At 39.5% G+C, this 23,896-nt stretch overlaps 1 protein-coding gene across 1 annotated transcript in view; it reads right to left on the bottom strand.

Moving 5' to 3' along the window:
* The window catches only part of LOC110372090 (liprin-alpha-1), a 127,333-nt gene that overhangs the window by 21,917 nt on the left and 81,520 nt on the right, over nt 1-23,896 (bottom strand). Inside the window, exons 2-9 of the mRNA XM_064035684.1 lie at nt 11,566-11,667; nt 9,318-9,482; nt 8,775-8,849; nt 5,178-5,276; nt 3,644-3,718; nt 1,402-1,569; nt 1,024-1,143; nt 484-609 (exon numbers count right to left, since the gene is read on the bottom strand). Coding sequence (XP_063891754.1) covers nt 484-609; nt 1,024-1,143; nt 1,402-1,569; nt 3,644-3,718; nt 5,178-5,276; nt 8,775-8,849; nt 9,318-9,482; nt 11,566-11,667 — 930 coding nt within the window. The remainder of the gene's footprint in view (nt 1-483; nt 610-1,023; nt 1,144-1,401; nt 1,570-3,643; nt 3,719-5,177; nt 5,277-8,774; nt 8,850-9,317; nt 9,483-11,565; nt 11,668-23,896) is intronic.

The raw sequence follows: 23,896 nt of genomic DNA, 5'->3' as shown, positions 1-23,896 counted from the left end.
CATTTCCACCACGTAACCTCATAATAAAAATCCTTAAACCAAACCTTCCACTAAACCCTAAAACACACAAAACTACATATTAGGAAGATACTCCATAACATCAGGTAAGGTTAACAAGTTAGTCAACACACAAAAGGTAACTACATCGAAATGGTCAGAAATACATGGCTTGGGATCATTCCATACGAAAAGATATGTCATAGGACTAGAATGGGCATGGAATGAGAGAAGCGTAAAGCACGATTTTATTTATTAGTCACTACAACAGAAACATTAAATTATTTACAGTTAAAATAATTAATTTAAACTTAACATTTTTAGTTGCAATTTTGGGAATTAAATATTCTGGATAAGCCTTAGTTAATTTAAAGCAATTGTTGTATATTTTACAATCTATCTAGAAGTATACATCCAGCAGTTAAGACTGCTAGTAAATACCCCATCTACAAATATAAAAAAATGTTCACCTACCCCTAATCTTACCTGGCTGAGGGCTTCCATCCTCGCCTTGAGCTGTTCCTCCATTTCTGGCAACGAGGACATCTGAGCCAGTTTCTGCGTGGACAACTCCAACTTCTCTTCAATGGCTGCAATCTTCTCCTCTTGCAACTGCAATGCGAATGACGTGGCATGGTCTATGAACTGTGCAGGCTACTAGAAGCGGCTATTCCGAAGTTAGTTTGTTAGTCACATAACCCTGGTCTTACGGAACTACGGGATTCATCAAACCTTTACCAATTAGTTCAACAACTAAACTTCAACCTTCGTACTGTACACTCTACGTAATGTTAACTACGAGGAAATGAAAGTTAAATATTTGCCTTTTTGGAAACCATTCAATCCATGATCCAGGGTCTAATTGGAGATACAATTAAGGTAATATGTTTCTGAAACAAATAACCATGTGAAGAACTGTTTGTTGCTACGTGTGTGGGTCCCCTAGATAAGGTCCTAACTCTTCAGTACGTACGAGGTGGGTCTTGATTGTTTGTGTGTATGTCAGTTATGTCGTGCTCTCCTCACCTTAAGTTGTGCCTGCTTGTGGTTGAGCTCCTGTTCGAGTTTCTCGTTGAGGTCGTGTAGGGAGGTAGACTCGCGCTGCGCGTTCAGGTAACGTTTTTCTAATGTCGTTATGCGCTCCTCCTGCAAAATAATATACAACGTGTTTTTAAATAGGTAACCGTGCGTAATGCGATAAAATTAGAAGTTTAAATGTTTGGAAGATACCAAAATTGGTACGTTCTTTTTATTTGCTAGTTGAATATCCACCAGGCTAGGTAGTCCTTGAGACACATAGTAATGTCTTACTGAATCGCGTAGGATTGAATCGCGGGCTTAAAGATCTTCCTTTTTGCATTACGGGTCTTCTGGGACAACAAAACCCTCAAATGTTCCACTAACCTGATCCTCCTTCTGCGCCACGTTCTCCCTAAGGTCCCGCTGCAGCTTGACGCACTCGTCCTGCTTCTTGGCGAGCTCCTTCTCTCCCTTGGCGAGGCGCTCCTCCAGCTCCGACACCTTGTTGTTCAGCTCGGCCACGCGCCGCTGCCATGAGCTTAGCTCTGCTGACTGTGCCGGGAATAACGTGTTAGTTTGGTGTAATAAAAAAAGAAGTGTTCTAAAGTTTGCTAATTTTGGGGAGGCAATAGTTTAGATTTTTTTGTCATTGATGCGATTTTTGGGGTATAACATGAATAATAACTTCTTCTTTTTACTGTATTCTATTAAAGGTAAAAAACTGAATCTAGGTCAATAGATATAGTCAAAAGGGACAGTGTGGTTATAAAACAACTTTAAGATTTGCTAATAGAGAGGCTGTCTAATTTCGTCTGATAATATACTTACCGTTAAAGTATACCTTCACACTCTGGCCAGCCTACACCATTTACATCCATCGCTCTTTTACTAACTACACCAACTGAAGTCTTTAATACAAATCAAGCGATGTATGTACCTGGTTCCCATTGGTCAGCCATTGTGTGAAGGAGTTAAAAATACTGTTACCATAGAGTTTCCCAACTACTGTGGTGATTAACATCACCGGTGATGGATAGTGTTAGTGTCAATGATGTGGATGTCTATGGTCCTATGGTATTAGACCTTACAGTGATGTCAGTGGTTAATCTATGGGTAGCATGCTTCTAGGGAGCTTGTGGTTACCTTGAGCGATGTTGCTAAAGGATATATGCGTTGTAAGGGCTAGATTGCTCAAGTTTGTTCCTAAGGTAATTTGGACCTTTTGTCAAAACTGTTTCATAGCTGGAGTATGCATTTTGGCATAAGCTTTTGAGCAGAAATAAGCGGTTATTTAGTACTGTTATAGTATCGGCCATGAGGCAGCTTCAAAGGCCATGCTCCGTGCTAGCATAATAACCCATAATATAAGTACATGATTGGGTTTTAATAGATTAACATACAATAGTGAGCTACTGGTATGCAGAGCTTTAACAGCAGATTTTCAGCCTTATTGCAAACACATTGAAGTCGCTTTTTCAGTGACACTATAATAGGAATTAAAGCTCTGTAACGTATTAAGTTTTGACAAATGGTCGCACTAAATAACTGCTATAATTTATTTACAAAATGAAACTAAACTAACATACATTATACCTATATTTTACAGGTTTCTGTCCATTGCATCGCAATGCTTACAAAGAGTAATTGATACTTAGAGAATTCTAATTCAAAAAAGAATTTGCTCTTATAGATTTCGAAAGCACCATAGTATACATACTCGTACATTGGCAAAAAATGTGTGGTGTGAATGTGGCAATATAAGGGTGGCGATAAAATTATAATTTTTAAATAAATTGGCAAGGATACGATGCAATGACCAAAACATTATCATTCTATGCTTTTCACTACTTATATTAATTCTAGAGGTTAATATGTTATGCAGTAGTATCTAAATACATTCGGTTAGCATATACATTGGTAAGTGGTCGATCATATGCGTTAGTACGATGTATGCGTTACAGATGGCGACACGATCGTGCAATGGCGACCAGACCTCGGTGTTAGGGGTCCGTTAGTACGATAAGGTGGAAGAGAGGGGCAGGCTCCAATGACTTACACATACGTTTTATAAGTATTTTACTCCTTATAAGGAATAGACGGGAGTCGACAAAAATATATGGTATTAAATTAGTCTGTCTATGATATTCTCATAGCATTATTTTATCATCAGAAGTCCTTTGAAATCATCTTATTGTATCCGTCAATAATAACTTTTCTCGCTTTAAACAGAATAGATAATACTCAAGGAAGAGCAAAGACTCACATATATGTAAGTATTATTTTTCTTGGAGTCAAAATGACGGTTCCTTTCAACCCGAGAAGGGATTTGACAAGGGCAGACAAAGTTAATGAGAGATACATAGCCCTCGTTTTAGGGTCAGGGCCGGCTTTGATGAAAAATTACCGATTCGGAAGATAAAGAATTCATAATTTCGGTCTGAATAACAAAAAATAATTTCCATTTTTTCTATCCGAAATGTTTATTCATGCATTTATTTCTTTTTTGTTTTGTAATTTTCCCTTTCAAGCCTTTGCCCCGGTATTTAGTCGAGGAGTTTTGCCATGGAGCCCTGCCCCCTCACCACCAGATCCTGAGTACTGCGAGATGCGTCAGCATGTATCTAACCTGCTTGGCGATCGTATTTTGGAGCTCACTGATTTTCCTTGTCGTCTCCGATTCGCCGTTTACATTATTTGGATCCTGGGTCGTCCATCGAAAAACAAACATAAAATGTAAACTAAACGCTATTTAGTTTTTTGTTTGTTTAAAGCGGTTTTTTTTCTAGATATGTTTTACTGAATTCATAATTTTTAAACGGCTCATATAACAGCACATTTAATCATACAAAAAAGAGTATTTGTTATTTTCCTTTGAAAATTATGAATACAATAAAACATAGTTAATCAAAAAGAAAATACACACAACATACCTTTTCTGATGTAAAACGTAATACAAGTACATTACTCAAGCGTAAAAAAAACGTTCATATCAGAATAGGTATGTAAATAATTTAGCACAATCACCATCCACTAAGGCTGCGAACACATCAACGGCATTGAAAAATCTAGAACTTTCGAATATTTTGGCAACAGTAGAATATTACTTACGTGACTTACTTACTTTACGAGCATGGGCGTGACGTAATTACTAATCGAAACAAAAAATAATCGACTAAATCCGACGGAGTTGTCAACTAATGCAGTCTAGACTAAATTCAAAAGTTTATTCCAAATAGACCTATCACAAGTTCTTAAGAAACGTCAAAAGCAAAGTCCCGAGGATTGGGTCGTATCGAGAAGAACCGGTAAAAATTTAAAATATATTTAAAACCATTGTAGCCTTTGATAAATTCGCAGCCTAAGCATCTAAAGGGATTAAGAACACATATTCTTCTGAGTGTGTCTCTTTATTTATTTCTGTTAGTGTCATGTACTGTGTGTATGTCAGCATTTTACAGTTTAACGTTATTTATTACTCTGTGCTGTCTTCCCCGTGGGTTTTGTTAAGGATTGTCTATGATTACCGACCTCTTTTAGAATAATTAAGATTATTTTTCCGACCCAAATATCGACCAATAGAATTGCACCATTCGACGTCACGTGGTACAACCTACATGGTATTATACTGATAATTTTTTGAATATTTTCTCTGGTCGTTGCTATGTCAAACTGACAGGTTGTGGCCGACATTTGGGACGGAAAAATAATCCCGAATACGAGCTTAAAATTATCTGGCATTTCCTCAAGTCTGCAAACAGTCGTCAAGTTTTTCAGGAAATCACTCGCGCTTCGCGCTCGTTATTTTAACCTGATTGACTCATTTGTTTGCAACGAACCTATCGGAAAATACCCGATAATTTTGAAGCTCTTGTGGTATTATAAGTGAATATTTACTGTAACATATACTTATATTTGTTCTTGAATATTGCTAATTTCTTTGGTAAAAAAGAATTACATAACTTTCTTCAATACAAGAAAAACTTAAAAATAAAGAGAATAAATTGGAACATAAGTAAGATCTTTTCAAAAATGTCCTAACAATTAGTTTTTTATTTTGGGTAATTCACAGACAATCCGTTCTATCTATCTAAGACAATCCCGACAGTGCAGCACATAATTAATATGTATAAATCGAGCAAGCACTCCCAGTGTGTCCATACCTTAGTAGTTTGTTGTTCCCCGTTCTGTTCGGGCGAGCCGGTGGGCACGGTGCCGTTCTCCTTCGGCTTGTCGTCTTGTGATGATTTGTATTGCTGTAACTGGGGGTTAAAATTTCATGTTATTTAACGAGTATTTTAGCAGAAAATGGAAAAGTATATCTCTGTTTACAATAATGTTTCCGAAACTTTAAATTGCGTTGCTTAATAGCCAATACACTATGGTTTAAGTTAAATTCGTTGTTGTTAAATGTTATTCAGCAGTTTCCATCTATACTAGTATTATAACTGCGTAACGTCTGAACCGATTGAGATACAATTTGGCGTAATGTGGCACCGTCACATAAGTTTTTCACTCGTATGAGACAGAGATATGCTACTGGTTATCTAATGCGTTACAGAGTTCACTAGAAATACATACGATGATGCGGGCGAAATCCATTCATCAATAACTCAATCTACCGAGTTATTCCCAATTTGTCATTAGTACCGATTGGTCACCAACTATTTTTTCCATACACCAAATCCCAATTGGTCATTCGAGCAAAATAAATAATTTAATATTTAAATTTTGAGTTCCGATTCGTCACCCGCATAAAATTTCACGTATCAGAGTACAGTCAGAAATAAAAGTGTTAGAAGAAATTTTAAATGAAAAACTTCGATGTAGGTAAAGGTATAGCTCTCATATAAATATAATAAAATTTACATTAAAACACAGGTGAAGACAACATGGGCATTTTATAAACCCGAAAATGTGACTCGATACTTTTTGTGCCGGTAACAAAAGTACCAGGGGCCCATAACTAGCAAAGAGATTGTATACATAAAAATATGAATGATGGTGTAAATTGGTATGTTTATCTACAATTAGGAAAAAAACGTAAAATCCTGACACTCTTGACTGCTATACTCCTGTAAGTTATGCGGTCCTAGTACACGGTGGGCAGTTCCATGGACACTCGTTGATTGGTATATTACTCATATGATTTATGCGATCCTGGTATTTTGGTTTTGGCCGTGCGGTGTGTGACGCCGTTGAAATCGCGATTTTATTAATAGCGTCTTGCCATATTCGGAAAAAACATAATCAAAATAAAAAAAAAAAAAACATATTACAATATTGTAAAGCTTATCTTGTTGACATTTATCTTGTTGTGAGGATCTTTTCGTTGATAGTCTTCTCTTCGCTGATGACGCGGCCTTCGTGTCTAATTCCGCACAAGAGCTCCAGTCCATGGTGGATAAATTTTCGCACGCCTGCTCTCTGTTTGCCATGTCTATAAATCCCAAAAAAACAGTTGTGCTAGCACAAGGTGCTTCTACTACCCCGGCGATTTCACTCGATGGCGCGCCGTTAGAAGTAGTAGACAAGTTCAGTTATTTAGGGTCGACTGTGTCGAACAATCTCTTGCTTAATGCCGAGATCGACATCCGCATCGGCAAGGCGGCAACCATGTTCGGGAAGCTAGGTACAAGGGTATGGTACAATAAGCACCTTACTACTAAGACCAAGATGGTTGTCTTTCAGGCTTCCATCTTAAGCATACTCTTGTACGGAGCTGAAACCTGGACATCGTATGCAAAACAAGAACGTCGTCTTAACTGCTTTTACATGCGTTGCTTACGAAAGATCTTGGGTATAACATGGCAAGACAGGATCACAAACGAGAGGGTTCTAGAAATTGCACAGTTGCCTGGTCTGATGGCGCTCCTCAAACAGAGACGTCTGCGTTGGCTAGGGCATGTGCATAGGATGGAACCCTCTCGATTACCACGACGTGTTCTTCTTGGTGCAGTAGCGAATGCAAAAAGAGATGTTGGGAGGCCGTTGCTTCGTTTCAAAGACTGCATCAAGCGAGACATGGCAGCATTTAAAATCGACCACCGTGACTGGGAGAAGCTCGCGGAAAAACGTCCTGAATGGCGCAAACGTGTCGCAGAGGGTCGCAAATTTTGCGATGAAGCCTGGTTCGGAGTGCTTGCTGACAAGAGACAGAAAAGACATGAACATAGTTCGACACTAATGTCCAGTTACTTCTCTTGTCAAGCCTGTGGTAAGAGATGTCGCTCTCGTATCGGTCTGTTCAGTCACGAAAGGCGTTGTATCACAGACACCACCACATAAATCGTCTGCAATAGACGAAATGGCCGTTGAGTATCTTGTTGACAGTACTTTTTACAAAATAAAGTACGGATGACCAATTGGGACTAAGCAAAATAAAATATTTTATTGAATGTAAAATTGAATGTGAATAATAAAATATTTTATGGTCTCATATTTTGGGGGAACTCACCTGACAGAGAAATGGCATTTAAAGCACAGAAAAAATGCATAAGAGCAATATGTGGTATACAAAGCACCGATAGCTGTAAGCCACATTTTCAAAAACTTAAATTACTGACACTTCCATGTCTTTATATATATATGAAGTAACCAGCTTTGTTAAAGAAAATATACATCTTTATAGCCACCCAAAGAGCATACGCTGCAAAAATATGATATGTACAACACGCCACAAAAAGGCTCTATTTAGTAAAAATCTGTTAGGTATGGCACCCAAAATCTATAATAAACTACCGAAGCATATTTTAAATATCGAAAATAAAGATTTATTCAAAAAACGTTTATATGAATTCTTAGTTACAAATTGCTATTACTCAATTAACGAATATCTAAATGACAGATACCAAACATAATAAATTTATTGTAACAAATTAATAATATTGACTTTGTATTAATAATGAAAAATTAATTATATTGACTTTGAATTAATAATAACAAATTAATAATGATGACATAAAATGCATGTATTTGTACGCTTCAATGCAAGACATAGATGGACTAATATTATAATGACATTGAACCACCTTTTTAAACCTATGTTTACAAATAAAGATTTCATTTTCATTTTCAAAAATGACCAACTGGGACACGTTTTTTATGGATGCCAAATCACTAAAATGACGAATCGGGCATAACTCAATCTACCAAAGGAAGGCCCAATAACAGCTATTCATATACATACGTATGATGATGATCACACTATCATCCGTCACTGCCTACCTCTAGATGCATGTACCATGAATTCTGATGCACATGACGGAAGGTCAGTTCGTTAGCAGCTAATCAGACTGTATTGACAGTCCCTCAGACAATAATGTAACGACATAACCAGTTGACAGATAGTAGGTACCAGTTGTTAGGATAACTGGACTCATAGAGCTATGATTAATGTAAAGCAGGTTTCTTCGTTAATTTTCAAATGCGTCCCCAGCAAAAACTTTAGAAGCTATATTTTTTTAAATACTGATATATGTAAATGCATTTTTTGCATAGCTTAACTTCAATGAATTTATGCAAAAGTTAAGGAGACCGCTCCTCCTCTTATTCGATTTGAGACCCATAGTGAAAAAAATGGTGTACCTAGTAAAGATAGATTATCTACTTCATGAAACTTTAATGTTCCATTTTTCATTTAACATCAGTAGCAAGTTTCTCAGCCTTATAATACAAGTCGTACTTCTTTGTTACTATTGACACAATGATAAAATTTTGACCTTATTACTATTAGTCATAGGGCACAAATTCCAACTTACTTCTTCCTTAGTGAGAGCTAGTTCTTCTTCGAGAGCGGTATTCCTCTCCAACGCCACACGTAGCCGCTCCCGCACCTGTAACACGTATCAATACATTTCATTACTTTTATTCATATTCCTAGTTTTATTTGAACAAATATTCACAGGCGAAAACTTTCGCTATTGCCGGTGAAATTGGGAGTAATATCTTATTTGCGTACGTGTCTGTTGTACGCAAGTTTTCTTGTTATTGATAGAAGAATTGTGAAATTATGCTATGAATGACCTTCAGTTTTAGGTCATTACGGACTCTGACTGAACCATATGGTCGTAGTCAACAGATTGTCAGCTGTTTAATGACACAGAAACCAACAAAGTCAGTCTATCGCAGTGTACTGCTATAGAGACAAGTTTCCCACAATACAATACCCACTCCTCAATAAAGGAAAAGTGGACCATTCAACAATTGTCCTCAGCGATTAGGTTCATTGAGGGCCCCTCAAACATATCAAACCCCCGTAATACTCCGACTTAGTGAAATCCAGCTACTTAAGCAAGTATTACCTTTTCGTCTAAAGCCTTGTGATGTTCGAAGAGGCTCTTGAGCGCCTTCAGGACCTCGACTTCTGAGGAGACGCCGGACTGCGCGGCTGCTTGTCGCTTCACTACTGTCATGCGCAAGGAGCGCTCGTGTCTTGATACTAGGCATTCTAGGTGCTCTAGCAGTAACTGTGGACATTAGTGTTTTAATTAATACATATTGTTAAATGAAATTAAGTATGTGAAGTGGCAAGTTGATTTCACATAAATGCTTGTCAGTTTCTTCATCATATAGTTAATTGCAGTTATAAATAATGTCGGTTCTGCAATAGAACTGCAAGCAATTGATTCGTAAGAGATGATTTATTAACGTATTAGTACAATTAAAAGCCAGTTTAACATTTAAGAGGCATATAACTATATTTCAATCTTGGATAATTACAAAACTGCAAACATATAGGTGCTCGTATACAAAAACAGGACGAAACTAAGCGTGCCGATTTCGACACACTTTGAGCGAGGAGGCCGGGTCAACGACACTAGACGCGATAAAGAGATTAGTGGCTGATCGTAGCTTACTCGCCTCTCAAAACTGGGATGGGCCTTAGAGATAAACAACAAACGAGACTTGGGTGAATTCTCCAGAACCAGATACGCAGAAGAGAGGTGTGATTGAAGCTCGGTCAAGGGTAAGAATTTTATAATGACAGGACAAAAATCAAGAATGTAAAGTGTGTACAATATTCTGTGTAGTACTTTAAAATATAAGATGTCCAAAATCTTGATATCGAAAACCAATACCGACTTATCGTATTCAAAACTGATTGAGCAATTAAGAACATTGCATTAAAAACAACTTCAGATTCAACCAAGGCTTTTGACACAATACACACCAAAGATTTTAGTGTAGAATACTAAAAGGGATCACACGATAAGCGCTAATCTAGTTAGCGCATCAAATTCAATCAAGCGCTGAAAGCCCGAGAGACCTAGGCCCCGGCGGTCTACAAGCGGAACGTCGTGAATAATTCAACGTCTTTCAGCGAATAGCATCGACACCTTTTATATGGGCCACTAATAGAGGAAGCTATTTTAATGTCATAATATATCAGGGTAATATAAAATCGATAATGCTGCGTTATTACAGGAGATATTGTTTTTTATGACCTGTGATTGGGGATAAAGATTTTTAAAGATTTCAGACACGTGATAAAGCAGACAAAACCTTTATAGAGTTGCTGAATCATAGATTGTGTATGTCAGCTTGAAAATTTTAGAGGCAAGTGGAAAGTGGATGTTGAAGTACTCATAAAAGATGTCTTATGAGCACTTTCTTACCGTGTGAGTACAATTGCAATTTTGTTTATTCAATCTGCAGATGGCGACAGCTTCAATAACCCCGAATATTCCCAAAAGGTTTTAGATCCCCAAAATTGGATGTCATCAATGACCAACCCCATTAAAATCTTCTCAAAATTAAATTAAATAAGCGGGTGACATTGCTTTTGTCTAGTTCATTATATGAGTAACAATGGCCGACCTTTTATCATGAGCAGTGTGCCTGTCCTGCCATCTACGAGTATATGCGGGCTGAGTTAATGAACGCCACCGAAAATATAGTTGGCATTCTTTAAAATACTGTATTATTTAAGTCGCAAAAGAGTTGCCTGCTTATCTATTGTAATGTGGCTGTATTCACCTGAGGCAATTGGAAAAGCCAGGGGTACACTTAGTTGTGAACTTGAGTTGAATTTGTGATTTTAATTGCTTAACTTGCTACATCCTATAAATAGTGATATACGCAAACAAGATTAGATTCCCATCTTTATCTTACGGATAAAAAAATAATCTTCACAGACACGGCTTTAATATAAGAAAAGTGAAACCCAACTCCTAATATTAAAACGTGAGATTCGCCCAAGCAAACTGCAGAGCGTCGAAAAGCTGCAGAAATATTTTCTTCAACGAAATACTCGTAGAATTCGAAAGTGAAAATTGTATTAAGATGTGAGATTGGTTGAAGAGGGTCCACGAGTGCACTACATTTGGCTGGCTGAGCGTTGTAACGGGTTCTCGCCTCTTTAAAGTTATTTGCGTGATGTGCACTCCGTTCGGACCAGGGAACAACTGTGTCGGTATCAGCTTTATTCAATCTGAGTTTAATGTTGTCTAAAGTCAGCACTGGTTTCTTAAGAATAACATTTTGTATGTTTAACCTGTTAATCAACCCCTACTATATATTTACTGTACATATGCAATGTATAAAACTTACCCTGGTATTGTTTCTCTCTGCTTTGAGCTCTGAAATCTCCTCTTCCCTTTCGAGGAGTTGTTCTCTGGCCTGATTGAGCTCTTTTGTGAGTGTTGCGAATTCCTGCAGACAAAGAAAAATAATTGCTTTAGAAAATAATGTAATAGCTTTCCGTAACCTCGCTTTCAACTGAGTATAAGTTTTATAAAGGGTACCTAGACAACGATACTATTCAACAAAAAATCTAATGGCAGGTGTACTGTCGCAAACTGCGCTTAAAAATTGCAGCATAGATAAAAGAAAACACACTTTTTGAACAGTTTTATTACTTCAATACTTATAGGAAATGGTAGAAGCAAGTTGTTTGAAATCAGTTTATCTGAGTGTAGGTAAGAAGATTTGAGTCCAGGCGAGATAGTTCAGGTGCACCTCAAAGTTTAAGCCTCTCGGGGGAGAACGGGGTCGCGCAACTGACACGGAACGAAGCCAGCGTCCAACAGAATGAAGTTATCTTTGTAACGGCAAAATAAAGCAAACAATAATATTTGTTCAACTGGAGGTATTTGTACGTGAGATGCATCGTGAGATAGTAGGAAGTTAACATTGTCAAATCTCACTAGCTAGTTTCAAAACAGTCTGTCTATATAGAAGGATTTTATGCCATAGGTTACGAAAGTAACCCTCGAACCAAAATTAAATGTCTGCTATAAAATAAATTAAATCCAGAGCTTTTAGCGTTAGTCCTTGAAATAGATTCAGGACACTCGTATTCATTTCCACGTATTCACGTTTTGTTAATGCAATCGGATTATGTTAGCTTGTGGAGAGTGGGTGCATATCAGTATCAGGATCGTTTAGTACTCTTAGTTGGGTCATTGGCCTTCTGCAAAATTTTTGGTCATTGTGCCTTCATATATTTAATTAAGCACATAATTCAAATGCAAGGAGCAAAGGCTAGCTTTTAGCAGTGGACATAAACTTGGCAAATGGATCCCGCATATTCTAGCGGCTAATTAACTACCTCCCTTGTATCTCCATGAATTATAAAGCCACAGCCAGTCCTTAATATTTTAATAATGGTGGTTAACTATACTGTGAAATACAGCGTGTAGTTAGTAATATAGTGGCGGTTAGTTCCTGGCAGTTTCATAATAGTTGATTAAATCTTAAGGTCTTAGCTGCGAGCAATTTCCACAAAAGCGATTGCGTTTGAAACTGCTAATGGAAATCTGTTATACGCATTTCTCCAACCTTAAATTAAACTTTGCCTTACATAAGGGTTTAGTTAAAAAAAAAAAACACTTCCTTACACAAACAAATATCAATCTGAAACTTGTACACGAAGTACAAACAAACAATGAGTTTTTTGACACCGTCTCTTTACTACTCCCTAATACCTCATTGGAAGACAGTGTACTGCAATCTTAATGCCCACAAACAGTGCATTTCCAAGATCACAGTACATGGCGGCATGCTTTACTGGCTGCACGTCTCACTTTTATAGTCGGCCTGCAATGTACAACGTTGTAAAATATTCTATATCGCCTTCTGTATGTTCCTAATACATGTTAGAGAGTAGTTTATGTCCTGGCAACAAGGCTGTCTCGGTAGAATAAGATTGTTTTTCCATGCAGATTAAAGTACGTTTGAAATTGTATAAAGAACAGTTCACTTCCTACTACTGTTACAGCCAATTATCTGTAGCAGAGAAACAGAGTAATAAGTAAGCCAAGCATAAAACGTACCCACTATGAAAAACTGCCTGTACGTAATAAACCTATAAAATAGGCGCCCCAAGACTTACGACAGGAAAAGCATCTTTGTAGGCGAACAAATAAGCTACATGTATCTTATTCCCACATCCACTTCAGTATTCACGAAGTAACCTAATCAGCGAAGCCTTTGACTCCTTTTAACCGGATCAAACTTGTTATCAGCGGATCTTACGTGCAGAGTTATGTTCCTCCAATAAATCGATCAGGCTCCACACTTGAGGCTGTAAATTAAGGAGGATATCGCAAAGCCTTCCGACTGCAGTCACGTCGATAGATAATGCTGGAACGCCGTGGCCGGGGAAAGGTATTTCGTGTAGTCATATTTCGTATTAGCGTGTACAATTGAGAATTATTATGGGCTGTTTGAGAGTAAACACTTGCGTGAGGATTTAAACCTTCTTCGGGTTCCTCTTTCCTGTTTCAAAGTTTTGATAAATTGTAAAAAGAGCTTACAAGAGATTCTTTGTTGGTTCATAATTTAGAGGTGCTCTCGACTTGTTTGTTGGTAATTAATTGTTGTTGAAAGCCTTTTCATGTAGACAATTAATGTAGCTATTGTGTTGTGCCGACACGTTAGAGCTAGGCATTCAATAACGTGTGTTAATGGTGTGTAGATCAAAAGACCAAGCCATGACGCAGTTTCTGTACTGCGTTTAGTACAACACATATTTATACCAGTTACAATTCCATTAATAAACAGATTGAACAACTAACTCATAGAATAATATGAAAAAAAAAATTGTTTCAACTATAGCGCAAAATGTTTTTCTATACTTTTGATCTTCATCACCATTGCCGAATTCATACACCCATTCGCTTAAAGAGCAACAGAGCCTATCCCAGCCAATAAATAAGGTAGTACGATATCGGCGCTTCATTGGACCAATTCTGCTTATCCTATTTCCAGTAATAGTGCACAGTGGGCGGGCCCCATCCCAAACCACCCGGTGTCATCGTCCACGGCGCACTTTGCACCCCGCGGCGTGCACAATGAAAATAACCTTTGACGAAGGTACACTCTGTGCGATTCATGAAATATTTCATGTCCATGTAGGAAAACAGACCACAGTTGTCTCATGTTTGAATCCATATATTCAGTAGTCAAATGGTGACCTGCAACGATGTATGAAAAAGCCAAATCTACGTCAGGGTCATCAAGATAGTCCAGATCAAAATAACTAATAGACAAGTTGTTAAAGAATCAGTTACAATTCTAACTAAATTCTACAGGCAAAATAGATTATTGGTACTTTTACCCTTTTATCCTTTCAGCAGTAGTTGTTCTTCTGATCTATCCGTGTTTATTGAGAGCGTTGTATTGACAGCCTCACAGATCTATCGAGTTGTTTATTCGCTTTCATTTGTCTGTCGTCCTTGTCATGCGGCTGCGGATGGTGAACAATGCTTATTTATCGTTTGAATCGATGATTTTCTCTTCTACACTGTTCTTAGGTGTTTTATGATTGTTAAAGGAGTTTGTATTACTGCAGTTGTTAAACATATCGACTTTATACTAAGTACCCACCATTTTGCGTGCCGTGTAGCGACGGCTTAAGAATACATATGTCGCTACCCCTTCTTCCAGTGGGTGTCGTAAAAGTCGACTAATGGAGTATAAAATGCACCAAACACCAGTGCAAGAGAAGGAAAACTCGAAAAAAACCCTCTATCAACCCGTCTGGCCAGCGTGATAGCAGTAGGCTAAATACCTCTATGAGCAGCACAGAAAAGCCACGGCCCCTAGTTCCCGGCAGTCCCGCTATTCCCGGTCATGGTGGCGACCGTGGTTACGGCGGGGCAGGGGGTGCGAAGAATCTCCGGGTTACGGGAGGCCACCAAACAAAACTGACTCTGGCGACGTACAACGGCCGCACGCTACGGCTTGACTCGCATCTGGCGCAACTCGAGGTGGAACTTGGGAAGATTAGGTGGCACATATTAGGGTTATGTGAAGTTCGAAGAGAGGGGGAGGACACCATAACCCTCGAATCAGGTCACCTAATGTACTTCCGAGAGGGAGACCAACAATCCCAAGGTGGCGTTGGGTTTCTGGTTAATAAGTCCCTAGCTGATAACGTTGTGGAGGTGTCTAGTGTGTCGAACAGGGTAGCGTACCTTATCATAAAGCTCACCGACAGGTATAGCCTCAAGGTAGTGCAAGTGTACGCACCGACCTCGACACATTCAGACGATGAAGTGGAGGATATGTTTGATGATATATCAAGGGCCCTCCACTTCACTACAAAGACCCACTACACCGTTGTCATGGGGGACTTTAACGCTAAAGTGGGAGTACAGATTTGCGGCGAATCGGCAGTAGGATCCCATGGATTTGGAAGCAGGAATCATAGGGGGCAAATGCTCGTCAACTTCCTCGAACGCGAGGGCTCTTTTGATGAACTCCTTTTTCAAAAAGCAGCCCCAAAGGAAGTGGACGTGGCAAAGCCCCGACACTATGACTAAAAATGAGATTGACTTCATCATGACGAACAAGAAGCATATATTCAGAGACGTCTCTGTGATCAATAGGTTTAATACCGGTAGCGATCACCGACTTGTCCGAGGCTCTCTGAATATCAACTTCAAGGCTGAACGTTTCCGTCTGATGAAGGCCAGGCTCCGACCAACACTGCTCCAAACCATGACAGGATCTGAAACGTTCCAGTCAAATTTGGAGAACCGATTTGCCGCCGTGGAAACCACAACAGACGTTAACCAGAACCACGAAAATGTGGTTCGGATCCTCAGGGAGGAAGGTTCGAGATTCTGTAACATGCAGCGTAAGGGCAAGAAATCAAAGCTTTCGGAAGAGACATTAGGGCTTATGAAGAGACGACGTGAAAACCCACCTGTCACTTCGTCAGCTAAGCGGGCTCTAAACCAAGAGATCAACAAGCACGTACGACGCGACCTCCGGTGCTCCAATACTCTTGACATTGAAAGAGCAATTGAGCTGAATCGGGGTCAAAGGTGTTCGTACAATCTCTTGGAAGAAGCCACTTGACGAAGCTGACCACAACAAGTGGAGAAGTCGTTTCTTCGGTGCCGGCAGTCCTTTCGGAAGTGGAAAATTTCTATGGCCGGTTATACGCATCGCATGCATCTCGACCTGATCCCGGAAATGAGGATTCTAGAGCCACATTAACGCGCCATTTCACCGAAGACCTGCCAGAAGTCAGCAGTGGCGAAATCGAGATCGCTCTGAGACAGCTCAAAATGGAAAAGCCCTGGCGAGGATGGCATTACAACAGAGCTATTAAAAGCAGGAGGAAAGCCCGTACTGGGGGAGCTCCAGAAGCTTTTTAATGCCGTCCTGTTTGAAGGGAGAACTCCAGAGGCGTGGAGTAGGAGTGTTGTCGTCCTGTTCTTCAAAAGGGAGACAAAACCCAGTTGAAGAACTATCGACCCATTTCCTCCTAAGCCACGTATATAAGCTGTTCTCAAGAGTGATCACGAACCGACTTGCGCGAAGACTCGACGAATTCCAACCACCGGAGCAGGCTGGGTTTCGGAGCGGATACGGCACCATAGACCACATCCACACAGTGCGGCAGATTATACAGAAGACCGAAGAGTATAATCAGCCCCTGTGTCTAGCATTTGTGGACTATGAGAAGGCCTTTGACTCGGTTGAAATCTGGTCTGTTCTGGAGTCCCTGCAGCGTTGTCAAGTAGATTGGCGATACATCCAAGTGATGAGATGTCTCTACGAAGCCGCTACAATGTCCGTCCAAGTACAAAATCAGCAAACAAGGCCCATACCGTTGCATCGAGGAGTGAGACAAGGGATGTTATTTCCCCGAAACTGTTCACTAATGCAATGGAGGATATGTTCAAGACGCTGAACTGGAAAGGACGTGGCATCAACATCAATGGCGAACACATCTCTCACTTGCGATTTGCTGACGATATCGTCATCATGGCAGAAACGCTGCAGGACCTACAACAAATGCTGAACGACCTGGCTGAATCTTCTCTACGCATCGGCCTACGGATGAACTTGGACAAAACCAAGGTCATGTTCAATGAACATGTTCTACCGGAACCGATTGCGATACACGGCGCCGTTCTCGAAGTTGTTCGGAAATATGTATACCTCGGGCAGACATTGCAGTTAGGTAGAAACAACTTTGAGGACGAGGTGAATAGGAGAATTCAGTTGGGTTGGGCTGCATTTGGGAAGCTATCGAGTCCTAACATCGTCGATCCCACAGTGCCTAAAGACGAAAGTCTTCAATCAGTGCGTCCTACCTGTCATGACTTACGGAGCCGAAACGTGGACACTGACGGTACGGCTGGTCCACAAGTTTAAAGTCGCTCAGCGGGCTATGGAAAGGGCTATGCTTGGCATTTCTCTGAGGGATCGCATCAGAAATGAGGTAATCCGTCAGAGAACCAAGGTCATCGACATAGCCCACCGAATCAGCAAGCTGAAGTGGCAGTGGGCTGGCCATATTAGCCGAAGAACCGATAACCGTTGGGGTAAACGAGTTCTAGAGTGGAGACCACGCCTCGGCAAGCGTAGTGTAGGACGTCCTCAGGCACGGTGGAGTGATGACTTGCGCAAGACGGCTGGCAGGAGCTGGATGCGAGTAGCCGAAAATCGATCTCAGTGGCGTGCACTTGGAGAGGCCTATGTCCAGCAGTGGACTGCGATAGGCTGATGATGACCCACCATTTCTTCTTATCGAACGCATTAGGACTCGGTGAACTAAGTAAGCGATACAGTTTCAATGGTATCTCTTGGAAGTGGGTACAATTGAAAATTCTAGCCGTGTGTGGGCAGAAAACTCGTGTCTGGCATGCTGCCAGTAACACCTGAAACACATGTCTGAGGGTAGCGATAAGCTGCCGCAACCAACGATATTGTAATCTTTGGCTGATGTAACAGGTTTGAGCTTACATTGCAATTTATATTCTAATCTTATGGACAGGTTAAATATTATGTCCGTCATACAATACCCATATGTAGTATCTGTACGAAATATGACCATAGCAGCTTTTACAAGTCATATTGGTAGTCGGTAATTTCATACACTGTTAAATTCTTTTTGCAATCCATCATCGAATATTACCGACAGATTGGATGATGTATGGTCGAGAATAAAAGCCTTTATCATTCACCCTTTGTTGTAGTCAGGTAAAGGTATGTAAATCTTGACAAATGACGTGATAAAGCTGTCGCCCTTGTTTCATCAGGGTCAGGTCCACGTGGTGACCCATGGCCCAGTGAAGCCGGTGGAATTTCATTAGCAGATCATCGTGTAGAGCATGGCAGCCAGTAATTAAGCAGCTAACATGAATAGTTTGCATGTCATTAGACATAATAGATGGGGTGACATGTTATCCTTGAAACTATACTTTAAACTTTGGAAAGTGATAGAGCTTTTTCTATTGTATAATTTGTGACATCAAAACGGTGACTCTTACCACGAGAAGCCACGAAACTATTCATCCTACAATAACAAAGCAATTTGCAACTGCCATGCGAACCACCTCAACAATCCAAACAGTCACAACAAAAAGGGCACAAAACAGCTCCGCTCAATGTTCCAGAAGCTTCGAACATTTATAATTACACACTTTCCACCTCCCAAGGCTCATTCACACATTTCCCGCATAAGTTCAATTTCCTTTTACAAACATAACGTGCCAGTTGTTCCAATTAGCGCCGGCTAGTTTCAACCGAATCAATTTCCGGCGATACGGACAAAAAATATATATTAAACATGACACTCGACACACAGCGGTGTTCCGGAATGTTCGAGACCATTCGAGAACGTTCGGGATCGGTTTTTACGGCTTTCAAACGGGATGAGCGAGATGATGACGCTGTACATTGCGGCTGTGTATTTTGTCAGCTCATAGCGGTTTCGATTGTGGTCCGTTAAATTATATTTGGCGATAAGCTCAGGAAATGGTTTTTCAATAAATGTTTTGAGGTTTTCGGGTGGAACTAAATTGTGGGTTTAGGATTATTGTTTCAGTTCCCTAATAAGTGTGTGAATGACTGGGCAGTTCATATTTTGCATTTGTTTGCTTTCTGAAGCTTAGATCATCTATGTTTTTACCAAATTGTACTTTTAGCAATTTTATTTTCTCTCTTTATTTAATGCTCTTTTAAAGCACTTAATTGCCAATTCTAGAGCACCCAATGAAGCGTAAAATCTGTCTGAATATATAATAGGTTATTTAGCGCCGGCCCGTAATCTATTCTTGGCTTTTCAGTCTGTCCACAGTTCCACAGGCAATCGGATTTGTTACCAGATTGCCTCGATCGCTGAATTAAATAGCAGTCTACAATTGGTTTCGTTAAAAATATTTTTATTTTTAGCTATCATGTAAATTGGACGCGGTAATTGCATTTAATCGAAAGGTATTGACGCAGAGGATTTTGATGCAGTTGAATCAGAGTCAGAGATGAATAGACCACATAAATCTAATGACCATCAAATACACCACATAAATCTAGGTTTTATACAATACGAGATATCAAGATAAGACCTCAAAAGTAAACCCAACTGAACATAAAGCCAAACTTCCACCAACTCATGACAAATAACGTCTATTCTCCATAACTCGGCTTCCAAATGAAAAAGTTCAAAGTGAAAGACAAATCTGGAGGCGCGTCACATGACGGCTAAGTTTAAAGAATAACGCACAAGTATAAAGTATAAACTAGGTTGTGCAAAGAAAGTGTGTGGAAGTTGTTAGCGGTAGTTGGGAGCAAGTATTGTCTGTCGACGCGGCCGGCAAATTGAATCAAATCCGTACGGCGGCTGGTGGTTTGATGCCTATGAACGTGTATTACGTAATGGTTTATGCACTACGTTCCTTTACAGCAATGTTTGGTTTCACGTCGATTTATTTTGATTTAATTTTTTGCTGGTTTTCACTATGCTAAATTCACATTCCACCCGCATCGGATATAAATTCGTCATGCTTATGTCATTTAAATGCAATTGGACAGCAATATAATTTCAATTAAACCACAAATATCCGAAATTGAAATTGAGCTAGCACGTACGCTAATGGATTCGCTTAATTTAAGTTTTTCTCGGTGTATACTCATTCTGATTAACATAAAAGTAAAGCGCTGAGCGACTTTCTGGAGGAAATTAATTCGCATTTAGTACAAAGACCTTTCACAGCACACACGCGTTCTGAGACGACCTAATTACTTTTACCGTGTAATTATACACTTACAAGTTACTTGAGAATACTTTATTGTTAACCTTTTACTAACTATTTAAGCCTTTAATATTTATTTTACGCGTTTGAAGGCTCCTCAAAAGCTCATGTTTACCGCCAGAGAAAGCCACACAGCGCCTTTGCAGTTTCGTAGAGCATAAATTTCTTGGAACCAAAATAGCCACGTAATATTGTAAGGTATTTATTGAGCACGTACGAACACTAAGTAAACGAAATATTATAGACAGACTAAATAAAGGGTTTTAATCATCTTCTGCTTTCAATTATCACTTCGACAGAAAGCACCCTTTGAAAGCTTCAAATGTAAGTAATCAAACCAGTTCTTTTCACCAAATGTTATTACGGGGATTTGCTATACAAACAAAGTTCCTATAAAAAGTGGTATATTACCTGTAACAGCGCAGTATGCACGCGGCACGCGCAAACGGCGCCATTCTTGCGCGCGCAGGGCGTGCCGAGCCACGCGCACGCGCCGCCGCCGCGCTTCATCGCGCGCGACCATCCCTCGCGCGCGTTCAATACGCGCTTATGTCTTATACACGCATTTTTATATCACAACTGCACTTTGATTGCTGAGTCACTTTATTTAAGAAAGTTTCATAGCTTATTTGTACTTTTATGTAAGGTGAAAAAGGTATATTTTGCAATTTTCAAATGAACAATTTTGTTCACTTCTATTTGAGGAAATATATGGCCCGACCATGTATTACATACCCCTGATAAAAGACAAGATTATTATTAACGCTTTGCAAGTTTGAGTAATCTCTCCGTATCTCATTCAAAATGTACACAGCTTTGTTTGTAAGATCATTTAATACTTCCGACCTGCTCGTAAGACGATTCAAACTAAACTATACAGAATGTTTGTTGTCGAGTTCACTTGGCCACTAAATCAGGTGCCGAGTGCAAGGTGCCGCATCTTTGGCTTTCCGAAGTCTAAAGCTTGTATAAAGCTTTAGCTACGAAGATAATTCATCAAAATTGCCAACATCGACATACTAAAGCTAGAACATAATTTTGTGGAGTATAAAAACACTTGGCTACGCATATCTTCCTTGATTGACAGTTGATTACCAAGACCCGGTGTATATTACTCGAAACCGAAATGGAATTTCCCTTCACGCCACAACTGACAAATCGCCTTAACCCCGACATGTATCTATCAGCTTTCACTTTAACCCCACCGTGCAGCGTGCAGAGCGTCGTAAACCACGCCAATTACCGCAGCCCCGCCGGGCCCCCTGTGGGCCCCACTGGGCCCCAAACGACCACCACAGCCAGGAACAGACTGCAGTATTAATGAGATATGTCAAAATTGTTCCTTGCTGTTTGCCGATTGTTGAGAGGGCCATTTTAGGGATAGGTAGATTGTTCAAAACGTTTGTACCGAAATCATAAAGATGGAATATAACGACATGGAGAGCCGAATAATGTAAATAGATGAAACTGTTATGAATTTAAATAAGGAAGTCATCAAATTAAACAGAAACCATTTTTCATAATTACAAAACTCTCGAGGACCCCTTGGTCTTTAAGTGTTTTCATTCTAATTCTTGTCCTCAATAACATGTTATTTTTCAGTATTTCGTCTGTTTTTACGGGGGCACTTCACTTTGTCACCCCTGAGACTGAGCACTCCCCTAAACCATTATTCATGAATATTCCGCCTTCACTTAAAGATAATAAAAATAAGCAATCTTTATTACTTAGTAGACGTTTTGTCTTCAGAAAAATGGAGCAATAATCCTCTTGTACCTGATACGTTTATAATGGAGGCTGGTTTAATCGGCGAGGCAATAAAAACAATAAGGAATGGATACATATTGCAGGTCCGGTGCAATACGGGGGATTTACAGCCGCGTCAAAGCGTTTGCGGACGACGACGCGACGTACCTAGTGTTCATAGGATTTAGAAGATTGCTAAGTTATTAGTTGGCAACGGATAAATACGGCTTACAGACTTTTTCATTTTGTTTGGGTATGTTGTCGTTTTCAAAGGAAAATGACAAAGTTTCAAAACAGGTTGGTATAAAAATATCAACAAATGTATCGAGAAGACACTATCAATGTTGTCAATATTGTCATAAGGATCATGGTCCTAAAAAGGTATGCCAATTTTGTTTCGATTGACAATAAGCTGACGGGGAAAGGATTAGTTGGCTTTAAAAAGGTACTCCCTTTATTTTAACAATACATACAACACTCGGACTTTCTCACATCATAATTTTTCTATGAACATATTCGAGAGGGATAACTTAATACATATATGGAAATGACAACATAGTTTCCAATATTTCACATAGATTTCTAAACAATCCTGATATCATAAACAGCAATATGTATTCATATTCACCGTTAACAACAAACTGCAGTACATCGCACGGCTTTATTATTCCGCTTGTCTGTCTGTCTTGCTAACCGCCGCAGTGGAGGTTGCAACTTTTGTGAGCGCTCGCATCGGCTGCGAGTCTGAGGTTTGTTTCAAATGTTACGTTCGCTTGTCTATTTCGATATTTCACTCCAGCTTTGTGGGAGAATATAATGTCTTGTTGTGTAACTCAGCACCTCAAGACGAGATCGAGTTTAACATGAGTGCATAATTAGTAGATTTGCAAGTTTAATTATTTGTGTTTGTGTGTTCGCTCTAATGGCTTTAATGAAGAATCAGATAAAGCAAAAGCAAGTAAGTAGTTAGTCCATTTGCATATGATATCACCAACGTAAGGCTTAAAAGTAGTAAATGAGAGTTTGAATGAGACTTTAAAATGAATAAAAAATAAAAAGTACAGGATATTAATTCGATCGTATCTAGGCATACATGAAAGAGATTAATCTATACGCCACTTTGTATCAAGCCTTTGACAGTCAAGCGAGGATAATTCTCAGCATGAAATAAAACGATAATTAAAATATACGAGAGATACGGACCAGAAATTTAATAATATGGAACTAGATCCTGAAGGCTGGATGGAAATGACAACAGTTTGGAGAGTGCTTTTAAAAGTAACTGGACACCTCGCCATCGAGACATGCCGCGGTAGTGTGTACCGAGTGAAGAGTGTCGGGATGTTCCGAGTGGCCGAGATGTTGGCGTAGCCGTGATGGATAATAAGTGCCGAGTGAAATGCTATAGCACCTGCCTGGATGTTGACATAATCTATTCTTAATATGTCTGAGGTGAAGTGGTCGACTATTGCGGGATAAAAGTAGGGGAAAAGTTACATTCTCGTTGAGTGAGAAATTGGCGGTATCAGAGGTAATTTAATAACATACACACGTAGAAAAACAAAGTGCATGAAAATAGTGCACACTGAGGTAACAGTGCTCTAAATCTCTCCATTATATTACTTCACACATATTGTTTA

Source organism: Helicoverpa armigera, chromosome 7 (genome assembly GCF_030705265.1).
Source record: "Helicoverpa armigera isolate CAAS_96S chromosome 7, ASM3070526v1, whole genome shotgun sequence".
NCBI classification, from domain to species: Eukaryota; Metazoa; Arthropoda; class Insecta; order Lepidoptera; family Noctuidae; genus Helicoverpa; species Helicoverpa armigera.
This window is presented reverse-complemented; position numbering and strand designations above follow the sequence as displayed.